The sequence below is a fragment of the Phoenix dactylifera genome, chromosome 12 (assembly GCF_009389715.1).
Source record: "Phoenix dactylifera cultivar Barhee BC4 chromosome 12, palm_55x_up_171113_PBpolish2nd_filt_p, whole genome shotgun sequence".
NCBI lineage: Eukaryota > Viridiplantae > Streptophyta > Magnoliopsida > Arecales > Arecaceae > Phoenix > Phoenix dactylifera.
The window spans coordinates 635,877-650,026 of record NC_052403.1 but is presented as its reverse complement, the minus strand read 5'-3'; the positions used below and the strand labels follow the sequence as shown (position 1 = coordinate 650,026).

Genomic DNA, 14,150 nt, shown 5'->3' with positions numbered 1-14,150 from the left:
CTTTTCCATATGAATTTGTGGAGACTTCTGCTATCTGGAGGAAAGTTAAAACTAAACTTGTTGGTGGGAAAAGAAGAAGAAGAAGACAAGAAAAAGGGGGAAACTCATATGAAATATAATCTTATCAATTAGTCTTAACAATCCTATCTAGTGACGAGCATGGGCATCTTCAGAACCTTGGAAATCAACAGATTAACTACTGTTGTTTCAGTTGTTCATAATTTGTCTCTTCGAATTTTTTCCAAAGATAATTACTGATACAGTGAAGAATTTTTATATTGTTATGATGTTGAAAAAAGATGCCTCTGGACATTTGGATCTTAAGGTTCAAAAGACCTAGGAAAGAGATTGGACATTTTTTAATTTTAAATAAACATCACCAGTTTTTCTGTTTACTTGCCAAAACCTAAATAGCATTCCATCCTCACTATAGCCGCTAGCTTCTGTATCCATTATACTTTTGAGGTTTGATTTGCATTTGCTATCACTGGCATTTCTTTTTCTTAGAAATGCTCTCACTATATTGACCAATTGCTATTTATCAGTTTTATTTTGTCCATTTCCAATCTACATACATCCACTGTTAAGTTTAGGAGGAGGGGCCACCTGGGTTGTCTTCACTGTTTGCATCAACTTGTAGCTCAAGTGTCCTCCATTTCTTATCCTTGCACCTCTCATCCTAGCTTTAGAAAGCTGTCGTTTTATTCATTTATTTTTGCTGACATTTCTTTCTCAGCACCCTGCATCTGCTAGTGCCATGTCCTCTATACAATGCTATTCTCCTCATCTCTCTCTCTCTCTCCCCTTGATGAGATAGAAGAATGTGAATATAACATGAAATTTTATTTAGGATAGAATAGATTCCTAACAGTTTCTACTGTAACTTTTGATTGTCCTTACAGAAGTTTGAAGTCTAGGATTCTAATTACAGAAGGGAAATAAAAACGAAGTAGAACAGCTAGTCTGAATTATGAATAGTTTATTACGTAACTCTCAATGAACTTGGTGGGGCTTACCAATATTTTGATCAAATCACCCCCTCTAATAGCTGTACCTTAGGTTTTACTCATGCTAAAGGGCGTTCAATTTTCAGATGAGATGGTGACAGACTTTTGGGGCTGCTTAGTTGGCAGGTTTTGTTCAAAGAGATTTATCCAAACTTAGAATGGATGAGCTTTGTGAAAATAGTGTTCGGTTGCTTTGCATGAAACCTGTTCTGCAAAACCAGGCATGTCAAACCTGGCTAAATTATTTTTTTGGGGAACAAATGCCTTTTGGCTTCATATAACTTTTTACTGTTATTATTTGTTCCAGTAAAAGTCACAGACATCCAAACAACACAACCTTTCCATCCACTTCTGGTTGTGGAGCCATTTGCTCAATACAATTTCTTTTTGGCTTTTTTCTAATTGATGCCTCATAAAATCCAGAGTCTCCAGAGGCAAGAGTTGAAACAAAGGAGAGTGATGCCATCGACACTGTTCCTGAAGCTGAAACAAAGGAGAATGATGCCATTGATGCTATTCCTGTAGCTGAAAGAAAGGAGACTGATACTATCAATGCTATTCCCAAAGCCGAAACTTCTTTAGATGAGATATTGTTGACTGAACCAGCAGGGACAGCATCAAAGTTAAGTGGAGCAAGCGATGATAGTGGGCAGAAAGAAGGAGAGGTATGATAATGATATTTTAGTAGTTATTCTGTTTATCACTTCTCTCATCCCATGAACTACTATGATATGCGAGGGCTTTGCATTTATGTTTTCTCCAAATTTGGATGATCATACTTGGTAACCTTGGGATAATAAGAAAAAGAGTCATTGCCAATAATGAACATAAGGTAAATACTTGAACTTTGTGAAGTATCATGATTTTTAGCTTGCTTTGTATTAATTTGTGGTTGATGTTAGCGAACAAAACCCCTTATTTTCTCAAAAGCTTGTATTGTTGCATGTTTAATAGATCTGATTTAGCACCGGCATCTGTTGGAGTTCTGTTTGCACATCTTTTTCATAAATCATTTACCCTCAGCTGCTTTAGGTTATTGTGTTAATGGTGTCCGCTTCCTTGTCTGCAGGTCTGGGCTCTTGTTGGTGGGGGTGAGGAGATTGTAAATCACTTTTATGAACTTGTCCCTGATATGGCGATTAACTTTCCTTTTGAGTTGGATAGATTCCAAAAGGAGGTAGGGGCCTAATTATGCTACACTTTCAACTCCACATAGCCTCATAGCAGTGGAGGATAATTTTGAGTATTGCATGATAACTTCTAACCTAGATGGTTCACCACTTTATCATCTCTGATAGAAAGATAAATGGAATTGCTAAAGATATGTGATTGATAGTGCTAATCTACATTACTGTTGCCTAAAGTTTTAGGAAATGATTGCACTAGAGAAAGTGTTATCTACCACTTTCATTATAAAGTGGTGGAATATCTACTACTTGGTATGGACAGGGCTAATGCCTCATGGAACCAGGAGGAGACTTAAAAAGGAGAGAGGGCTTCTGGTTAATAATTCAAAGAAGCGAAAAAAATTAAGATGAAAGTTGTGATACAAAATTTTAAAAGCACAAATGTGTAATGGAAGTACGACATAATATCAGAGAATCATCTAAAAATTTTGATAAATAAGTGGATAAGGCTTGTTAATTAAGATTGTGGTTATGGTTTATGGTTTACTCATTTTTCTAGGCCTTTTGATAAACCATCTTTCTTCATGATCCCATGCTTTCTCTCTTTTCCCTTCTGTATTAAACATGGGTTTCAACATGTTGCTTGCTGATCTTTCATGTTTTGAAATTTTACTGTTTCCTGCCTAATTAACTGAATTGTCCGACTTCGCATTAATAAATATTTTGTACATATAATATTTGTAATAAGCCAGGTTACACCATATAATTTTTTTCCCTTCTTTTCCTTTTATACAGTCAATTCCTTTTAAATATAATCTCTGTTTGTAGACGAGATAAGATTGACAATTTGGAAACTAGTTGTTAGGATTTATATTTTGGAAGTAGCCATGGTTCTATAAGATACAAGATTACCATAAGGCTTGTAATGAGCATGTAAGGGCCAAAACAATACTGGCTTATCTAATCATAATTATTCGTTTATCTTGAAAGTAGTATTTTTCATTTGCGACTTTGTTAGCACATGTGACATATGTTAAATAACTGTTTTTTTTTTCCATTGAATGCAGGCTATATATTATCTTGAGAAGGGTGACTCTGTTTTTGTAGCAGCACATACTTCAGCTGGAAAGACAGTTGTTGCAGAATATGCATTTGCTTTAGCATCAAAGGTATACCTTTAAATTTCATATTCAATGGCTGATTACTTAGCTATATTTAAGTTGTTCAATCTGGCTTATGGAATTTGCCTTTATGAACATCTGAAGTTATAATCTGACCATTGAATTGAATTATCTTTGAGACTTGAGGTGATGTATATTCACATCAACCCTTACAATTCTATTCTGTATGTTGCCTTTTTCGAATGAAGCATACTTATCTGGCGCTATGTGCTGCTCGATGTTCATGCTGATTTTGTAAATTATATATTTCATATGCCTCTGGTTGTTAAAGATGCTCCTGTCTTGCAGCATTGCACACGGGCTGTCTACACTGCTCCCATTAAAACCGTAAGCAACCAGAAGTACAGGGATCTTTGCGGCAAGTTTGATGTAGGTCTTCTTACCGGAGATGTAAGCTTAAAGCCAGAGGCATCTTGCCTCATCATGACTACTGAGATATTAAGGTCAATGCTTTACAAGGGAGCTGATATTATTCGTGACATTGAATGGGTAATAGTTTGAGTCTGATTTTTCACTCCTTTATGATTTATTATTTTTATGGACAGTAGAGTTTTAATATGTTTCAGTAACTTCTCTGTGTCTAAGAACCATGGAGTTTTTCTATTAAAATTTGGTTTTTATTGTTGAATAAACAGGTTATATTTGATGAAGTGCATTATGTAAATGATGTTGAAAGAGGTGTTGTCTGGGAAGAAGTTATAATCATGCTTCCAAGGCATGTCAACATTGTCCTCCTTTCAGCAACGGTATGTACTAACATTGTGGATTCACAGATTTGTCTACCTAATCAAAATGACCTAAATAAGGACTTCTGGGGACTCCTTGATTCACCAAAAATAGGGACTTCTTGAATGCTTTCCTATCGACTGTTCCAGTTGATTAATGTACTACATGAAAGTGAATAGATGTGACTTCCATTATCTCATGCAAATGATGGAGGATTTGAGACTCAGGTAGTTGGTACTAACTTGTCATAGGGAATGATGGAATAATGAGGCTTCTATTAACTATTTGTTTTGCCGCCTAAGATATTTTTTTCTTTATTATGGATCAATAATAGAAGATGGTACATTGAAGGTAAAATTTTTTTCCACATATTAAGCTGGTTTTGAAGAGAACTTAAACTACACTCCACTATCCAAAGAACAAAAACTTCCACCCACCAATAAAAAAAGAAAAAAAAAGGAATACCTCTTCATTTCATTGTTTCAAATTTTTATTTTATCTGCTATTGCTTGTTACATTCCTGATGAGGAAGGGGAATAAATTTCTTTGTTATGTTGTAATTTTCTTTTTGTACTGTATTTCACCAGAGGAGTACCTTTGGAGTTATACTTATGGATATGATGGCATCACCCCAGAATTGCCAAAAATATTTGCATTGCTACCCTAATGATGGATGTATATGCAAAGGGTAAAGTTAACTGTATTCTATAAGATAAAGCTAACATCCAAGTTGTTCTTATAAAATTATGGACTCTTTGGCACAAGTGGATTCTCTCTTGAGTCCACACTATTCTTGCATGCTTGTAGAAACATATGATTACTTGCTAACTTGAAAAGCCCATGGATCATAACTAAATTGTAAAATCTTGCATTCAACAATTCACAGAATCATAAAATTATTAACAGCTGGTCCTATTGTTCCTAATAAGTAAGATCCTTTGCTTTTTTTGATGGATATATATTTTGCTACTTAGATTTTTATCTGATTATGTGCCTTTTGAGATAATTTCTGCATTAACTAAGATTTGGTAGCATTATTTAGGTCCCAAACACAATGGAATTTGCAGACTGGATTGGTCGGACAAAACAGAAGAAGATCCGTGTTACTGGGCAAGTATCAACTCATGTTTCTTTGCATGCATTGTTTACCCATATCTAAACTTTGCCGTTCTTGTTTTTCTATGACCACTACCTTTTTCTCTACCTGTTTCCTATCCTATATCTCCATGCTTAGAATAACACAAAAAAAAGTTCCTTAAAAAAATTGTCAGCTTGTGTTTTAAGTTATTTCTTTGCCTTATGCTATGTGTTGCCTATCAGGACCACAAAGAGACCAGTTCCTCTTGAGCACTGCTTGTTCTATTCTGGAGAATTTTACAAAATATGTGAGGGAGATTCCTTTTTGCCTCAGGGACTGAGAGCAGCTAAAGATGCCTATAAGAGGAAAAGTTCTAGTACTGTTGGAGGCAAATCTGGAACAAAATCAGGGCCTCCAACATCCCTAGGCGCAACTCAAGTTAGGCAACCTGATAATTCTGGTCGAGGTAAAATTCAAAAACACTCCAAACATCGAGTGGTCGACAATCTTTCGGGGACTAGTGGAGGTCACCAAAACAGTTGGGGATCACGGAGATCAGAGTCATCATTATGGTTGTTGCTAATAAACAAGCTTTCGAAGAAGTCCCTTTTGCCTGTATGTATGGAGTATGCTTTCTCATGTTATATCTAACAGCAAAATTTCCGAATTAATGAAATTTCTTTTCTTAAATATTTTCATCAAATTCTCTTTTAATTTATCCTGATTTCATACCGAGCCATTATTTGTACGAACCTATAATAATTTTTGTGAATTATTCACAATTTTGTTGAATATTCTTTTTTAATCACCAGCAACTGAAAGCTTAGCTGGTTGGCACCTACCTCTCCCAGTGAGAGGTCTCTGGTTCAAACCTGAACGGTGGTGAATAACCACCATATTCTCAAAAAACAAAAAGAGGGAATAATCTTCTCTAATCCCTGACATTCTTCCATGTTTCTCCCAAGGTTTTTTCCCCTCAAAAACTTGAGAACTTTCATCCCTGCTGAAGCTGCGAAGTAATATTGAATTTGTTATCATTAGTAATACCCTAACTATGTCCCATCTATTGCTTTAGCTTGTTTCCAGTTAGGATCATGCGCAAGTTTTACATCTGATGATTTCGAACCTCTTTGACGACTGGATGTTTCTATGCCTTTAGATTGTCAAATTTTTTTTTTATGCATTTCGGATTGTGGATATCTTCCTCTGCTTGTAATTATAATCTGAACTAGCTTAATATGCAAAACTATGGAGTGAAGGTTACCTATATTGTTTATGCTTGCAAGATTTGTACAATCCAATTCTTTTGCAGTTCTGAACATTTATTTGAATGTTTGGCATGGTATTTTTAGGCTGTTATATTCTGCTTCTCGAAGAATCGATGTGATAAATCAGCAGATAACATGACTGGAATGGACCTTACAAGTAATTCTGAGAAAAGTGAAATTCGTGTCTTTTGTGATAAGGCTTTTTCACGCCTAAAGGGATCTGACAGGAACCTACCACAGGTAAACCTTTGCTCCTTATTGTTGTGCTATAATCAATTTTAATTGGATCTTGACATTTAGCAAACCATGTGGATGCCTTTTGCAGGTTGTCGGAGTGCAAAACCTATTACGTCGAGGGATTGGTGTGCACCATGCTGGACTTCTTCCTATTGTAAAGGAAGTTGTTGAAATGCTCTTTTGTCGCGGCGTGATTAAGGTTGATTTTCACCTGGCCCTTTAGTTTCTTTTCATGATCTTAGACCTCCAGTTTACTGTGGCACTGATTTGAAGGGCATTGCATGTATCAGTGCTTTGCATGGTTTCACTGATGATGCTATCAACAAATGAGGGCTGTGCCCTGGACCTTGTTACTTTTATTGCAGTTGTTGTGGATTGTTTAAAAAGTCTAAACAGAGAACAAAAAGAAAAAAACATAATTATATATGAAATTACCAATCGATGATAAAATGTATAGAATGAATATTGATTATTTAAATATCAGCAATATAAATATAGTTGGAGGTAAATCGGTATGGTCTGACCTCCCATCTACCTTGAAGCTTGCTTCATCAGCTCCTCTCTTGCCAAAGTTGCCTTGGCCAAGAACTTAGACCAACTTCAGGGGGTGGTTGTGTAGTTGAGAGCCAGTTATGAAATGAACTTTAGTGAATCATGAGTTCATCCACAAAGTGAGGTCCAATTGATATGTCTAAGCTTTGTTAGTTGTCAATGGAGTTATAGTCAAGGTTCGTCGAACCGAACTGGTACCGAACCGGAAGTGTTGGTTCACGGACCGGCACACCCTAATTTATATTTTTTTGTAGTTATCTTTCTTTTTGATTTTTTCTATAAATTTAAGCCTAATTTGATTTTTTTTGTTGTTTGTGATGTCTTTTTGATGTTTTTTGATGTTTCTATGATTCCGGTATAAGCTAGATGATGCATCTTATTGCTTCAAAATGATACAAATCATCAAATGAACAACATAAAATATCCTCAAATCAAGATACGATCAATTCATGGTATGTTGAACCGGCCCGTATTAGCCGGTTCAGCTCGTACCGGACCGGTCCGGTTCAAGCGTGGAAAATGGTTTATGCCCTAAAGAGGCCGAAACCGAGCAATACAAGCTCGGTACCGGTGCGAACCAGACACCGGTCCCCGCCCTCGGGGCAGCATGCTCTCGCAGTGTGAGCTGGGAACCGCGCCTGCGCGCGATTCTTCGGGGCAGTGCGGACACATTTAATGCCACTCTGTGGCATTTAACGCGGCATGCGCACGTTCGCGAGCGTTTTTTCGTGTGCGCTGTGCGTTGGCTGGTTTGGTATTAGTTCAAACCTGTTTGGTAGGTGACCGGTACGCCTACCAGTACTGGTACAGCGTACCTTGAATCAATTACATACTTTTAAAGTCCAACAAATATACATAATGATTTCTAAAATTGGATCGAGTGGCGATGCCTGTCGTAGATATCCGGATCATCACCATAGTCGGGAGGCACATCAACCTATCCTTCTAATCAAGCGGCGTTGTAGTCTTGTATACTCATCTCATAAGGAACGTGTGCCGGATTATAAGCACTCTCGGATCTCTCACTGAAGCTCTGACTATGAGAAGCGTCTTCTGATTGATAATACAGTTGTGGAGCAGCTCATCCGAATATGCCGGCAGCAAAATCCGACCTGTGAGATGCTTCGGACTGCATAGGATAGTAGCCACCGGAAGATGCCTCAGATGTACCATATCTACATCCGTATCCATATGGGTCATAGGCTGTCTGTGGCTGCGGATAATAAAATCCGGTATATGACTTTGAATCTGATACGTTTATGAATTCTACTCCACGTGCGAGGTCATCTGCAGCTGCATCGTGTCCTCCCGAACGACCTCGAGAAGCCCGTCTTCTATATGCAATTGTATCCTTGCGGGCTCTACCAGATCGTGCACCATGGTAGGAGACTGGATCAGCTCAGTTTGGGCTGAACCAAACCGGGCTGAACCGGCCAGTTCGGCTCGGTTCAGCAATTCTTGGTTATAGTTGAAAGACTTCATTGAGATATTAAATTTGTAAATAATGCAACAATAGTTTAATAGAGAATAGTTGCTTGTTCCAAAACTTTTAAGGCATTAGTTAAGGGACTTTTGGATTTTTATATGATTATATAACTACTAGAATATGCTCTTCTCTTTCTATAGATGACCATCCTTTTTTGCCTTCATATGCAATGTTATTGCCTAAGCATTCATATCTCGACTGTACTGGTATTGACTATAGTTCACCATCTCAGTATCAGACTTGGTATCGATATCATCCTATTACTGTGTCATGCCCAGTACGGTGCCTATTCGGCAATACTGATACTCGGCATGCCCTCGGTATCATGTACCAGTTTGGTACCGGTACGGTACGGTCGGTACATACCGCTATTGATCGGCACAACTAAGGTATGGTGTATTGATTTGGCCCCTCGAGTCGGAAATGAAGTAAACTACTCAAAATCGGGCGGTTTGGAGTGGTACTTGTGCGAATCGCACAGTTCGCACTCGTACGACCTTGGTACCAAGCCCGTTCGCCTGCGCTTGCACCCTGCGTGCGTTTGGTACGGCCCTCGCGTGCCCTGCACGTGAGACCCCCTCTCTCAGTGACGCAGTCATATAACCCCTCAATAATCGAGAGGCATTCAGAACCCCTGCAAGAGGTTTTCAGCACCCCCCAACTTGTCACACCATTTTTTTAAAAAAAGAATGAAATAACCCAAATCTAGCCATTTCAGTGGATTTCAGCCTGAGATCTTGTTGAAATCAGGTAATGCAGCTCCTCACTTCTTTTATATATATTTTTTTAATTTTGAGGCCAAAATTGGCCGTAAATTAAAAAAATAGGAGGCCATGTTAAAATTTTTTTATTTGGTGTCATTTAATGATAAGTTAAATCTAGGGAAGATCGACACGATGACACCAAGATCATAGTTTTTTTACTGAATCTGTAATTTTTAAATAAAAAATATATTTTTTGATTAAAAAAATTTAAAAATAATATAAAATTTAAAAAATTGTTGTAAAATCAGAATCATGTAGGGGTATGAATCTTATTTTGATAAAAATGTCATATCATTTTATTTAAGTTTGGACTCGATCATGTGAATAAAGACAAGCCCAAATTTGAATAAAATTCACAAAAAAGTAGCCTTCCATGCATACCCACGGGCTGTGGCATGTAGGATACTGCATGGATCTAAGCTCAAAATTATTTTATGAATTATTTATATTTAATAATTATTTCTAACTTAAAAAAATAATATAAGGAATTATGGAAAATCTGTACTATGTATAGGTAATTTAAAAGTATTTTCTGAAGTAGAAAACATATTTTTTCTCAGCACATTGAAATTTTACTACTTTTCAAAAAAATATTTAAATAATGATATGTTGAAATAATAATAAATGCAGCATTCCTATTATGGTTCTGCATTTTCTGAATTAAAATAAAATATCTAGATAATTTTAGTTAAATATTGGATTACTGTAAAAAATAATTAAAATTATTTAAGTGAAAAAATATAAGAATTAGCATTACATGTAGTTAATAACCTAAATATCAGTTAACATAAAAAAAAAAAATTGACATGTGTTCAATTCACTTGTAGAAATAGATCCATCTAGGAAAGAGTCGAAGCATAACATCCGCTGAGATCATGGTTTCATGCTCTCGGGCCAACACCACTAGAGATGCAATTGGTGTGACATAGAGTTCAAAAGGGATGGGGTAATTATGCTAGAGCAGCATCTTGCTTGTGGTTACATTGATATATCGATTTTCGGAAATGCCTCCAAAAGTTCGGCAGCTGATGAAGAAGCACTTTATTGTTTCAAAGCAACGAAGGAGAGAGCTGCCCAGAAGAGAATGAAGATGGATTGTCGTGCAACAGAGCTACCTTCCTATCACTCCAAACTGTCAAAGGGCTTCGTTCCATATGACGAGGTGGCATAGATCGAGGCCGCCATCCAAGCGAGCTTGGATGACCAATGGCAGCTAGAGGAGGTGGCCGAGTATAAGGCTCGGTTTGGATCCTTATAATACAAGTCAGGCTTTGATTCTGGGGCATGCAGGTCGGAGTTCTGGAGGATCTCCTTAGTCAGGGAGACCGTCAGTAGAGGTGGGAGGAGCATAGCACCTACATTGGGAGTTTTCGACAGTAGGGACCACAAGAACTCCTATAAAGGGACACTATCTACAATCTTGATCCACATGCCTTCCCTAGCAGGACGTGGAGCAACAGTCGATTGATACCATGCTGGTCAAGGATAAGAGAGGTTTAAGTGCATCGAACAGCAGTGGAGCTGAAGTATAATGATCCGCTCCACAACAATTTTTTCCAAGATGATGAGGATCCAATGATTGGTTGGCTTGAGAGCCAGTAGCGGCAGCTAGAGCTCGACAAGCCAGGATAGCCTCCATGACAAGCTAGCATTGTAGCCAACAAGGCTAGGATGGATGCAGAGCAATGGACATAATATAACATCTTATGCTCACATCTAGTAGATTAGACAGAGAGGTTAGTGGGGAGCCCATTGTTATATGATTCCATATCCGAGACATCCTTCCAGCACTTTAATCAAGAGATGCTCAAACAAGGCCACCATGCTATCCGGTCTAATTAGTCAGGAGGGCAAGGTTGATCCTTGCAGCAGAGCGAGGCAAGGCAGGAAGGAAAGCAGTTGGGAAGAAAAGCAAAGGCAAGGCCCTATTGGGGAGAGAGTGGAGAAGGTAGATTCAAATAACAGGGAGCCCTCACAATCATATAGGAGTAGCAATGATGATGCATCTGATGCCCAAGGAGGATGTTAGACCACCGTGAATAGCTGACAATGCGAGGGTGGTCTTCGATTTACTAGAGAGTTCTAGTTCACTCATGCCCGCAGGATAGGGGCCACGTTGCACGATCGAGAGACCGTAAGGATATGATTGCATACAGAAGATAGGTTCTTCGAGGTCGTGGTGGATACAAGGTTGTTGCAGATGATATATCATGTGAGGTAGGATTCCTCGACTATCAAGTTTAGAATCCTATACTGGATCTTATTACCTACAGGTCAGCTATTTCTCTTATGGATATGGTGTTTCATACATGCCATCCTCTAGAGGCTATTATCCTACAGAGCTTGAAGCACCTTACGGGTCGGAATTGGTTGTCGGCCTATTCGGATGGGTTGCTCCACAACCACAATATCAGGTAGATACTTCTCGCAGAGCGACACTGTCATCCATAGCACATATAGGGACTGTCTAGGCTACGTATTTTATGGCGGCCTGACGAGCTTATAGGACCGGAGGGCCATGTAGATAAAAAAATTGGGCCGAACCTCTTGCATACAAAGATGACCCCGACATCTACGAGAGATATGGCTACTCCACGAGATTTTAGATATCGATATGTACTTAAAGTAACTTTATATTTTGTTTTTAATGATTTTCTTTATGAATATAATGATTTATGTACTTTAATTACATTTATCATTGAAATTGTAGTCATTTGGTAAATAAAAGGCATGAAAAAGAAACAACACATGAAAGAACATCAAAACACCTCAAAAACATCAAATTAATATTTAAATCACTCAAAATCTCTATCAAAATCTTTATAAAGCATCATTAAATATAAAAAAAACTTTGAAAAAAATTGCGTACCTGTTCAGAATCGGCACCCTTAGCTATATCGAGTATCGGTACGATACCAAATTGGTACCATATCGAACTGGTGGCTGACGATACAGGGCTCGGGACCAGTTCAACCTACCTTGGGTATGGTGAACCATGACTATCGACCCTGTATCACACCCTATATTGACCCATAATGGCATGGGGATATCGTTTGGTTTAGCGAACCATGAGTGTTATGGATGGTGTACTGTGTCTTATGCTGTACTGGTACAGGGACATGCCATGAGATTTAAGAGCTTGTGATGGCCCCATTATAGTGGTTGCTACATGCTAATGATTAGTAGTCCTTGTAATTTAGAGTTTTATATATTTGTGTATTTAAATAGTATTAATAAGTAAATTATTATGCATTTGATGTTGCCTTATGTTGAATTTATTTCTTGGTCAAGTTCTTCCATGCATCTATTGTCAAAATGGTGTAAGACCATAATTTAAGAGTATACCCACCCACAGACGGGTTTCATCTCTGTCAGATTTGTCTGGTCTTTGTTGCACATGACTACATCTGTTTGTTTCATTTTTTTTCAGATAGCTCTTTTATTCATGCTATCTGACATTCTCATATCGGACCTGCTTATATGACATTTACATACTGATTCTCATCTTTGTTTAACTGGGGACATGTACATGTACGGGAAGCCCTTTTGACGTCAATGTTTTGCTCACTGCAAGTAATCTGCTGGTATTCAGCATTATCTCATGATTGCTGTAAACAATGGATTTAATTGTAATCACTTGGTCGAGTCTCTTTGTTTTTGATTTTAATCGAGCCTTATTTTGTTTTCTCCCTCCAAAAATTGCAATTATCTATTTTGTTTTGCTTCAGTTTATTGATAAGCCTTTTTAGGCCAAGTTTAGCCCTTGTATGCTTGGTCTTCCTTAAACAAATTATCAAGCATTTATTTATTATATTACTATTGTCATTGTTGTCGTCATCGTTGTTGTCATCATAGAGATTTTGCATTTTAATATTCTTCACAAAGGGACAGATTCTCCACAAGTTCTCGTGGTTGAATCCTTTCTAGTAATTGATGTATGTTAAGCTGCTTCTCTGAAAAGTATCAACCTTCTATTCTCATTCAATACTACATCATTTACAAACACAAGTAGCATGGAATATGAGACTTGCTAACGGAAGAATTAAGCAAAGAAATTAGTTTACTGCTGCATCACTTTTTTGGTCTCTTCTGTATGAAATTTTCTCGAATTAATGTATTTACGGATACAGTATAATTTCTTATTTTGCTTTATTTAGTTTGTTATATCTTGTTGCTAAGAGTTAATTTTGTTTGTGTGACTACTGGTTGGCCATCAATAATCTTTCTGTTTATTTGACATTTATACAGGTGTTATTCTCCACTGAAACATTTGCAATGGGAGTTAATGCCCCAGCAAGAACGGTAAGTTTTCCTGTTAAATATTTATTGGTTTTGATAGGGGTTAGTTCTTCATTCTTTCTGTCATCTTTTGTGGCATTACTAGATTAAGTAGGTATCCATTTATTATCAGCTGGGCAATTATTTGAGATTGAAAGAAAAAAATTAATGGAGTTCTCTCAAAGAAAAAGAAACAAAACTATAAATTGGAAGGTACTAGCGTAATGCTCATCTTGTCATCTTGCTAGTGGTACTATGGAGCATTTGTTATGATTATTTGGAAAAGGTGTCATTTCACGAAACAATGTTTCTCTTCCATTGAATTATCTGATCTCCCTGTTTTTTTTTTTTTTGTACTTCGTATGTTGGGAAAACTAGTTTAATGCTTAATCAGTGGTTTAACTGAACACCTCTACTAGATTTAAACTTCATGTACTTGTCCATCT

At 37.4% G+C, this 14,150-nt stretch overlaps 1 protein-coding gene across 1 annotated transcript in view; it reads left to right on the top strand.

The window, feature by feature from the left end:
• The window catches only part of LOC103713726 (DExH-box ATP-dependent RNA helicase DExH11), a 29,150-nt gene that overhangs the window by 4,884 nt on the left and 10,116 nt on the right, over positions 1–14,150 (top strand). The window contains 10 exon segments of the mRNA XM_008800742.3: positions 1,431–1,672; positions 2,077–2,184; positions 3,202–3,303; positions 3,604–3,804; positions 3,951–4,061; positions 5,084–5,151; positions 5,362–5,734; positions 6,472–6,627; positions 6,713–6,823; positions 13,675–13,728. Coding sequence (XP_008798964.2) covers positions 1,431–1,672; positions 2,077–2,184; positions 3,202–3,303; positions 3,604–3,804; positions 3,951–4,061; positions 5,084–5,151; positions 5,362–5,734; positions 6,472–6,627; positions 6,713–6,823; positions 13,675–13,728 — 1,526 coding nt within the window.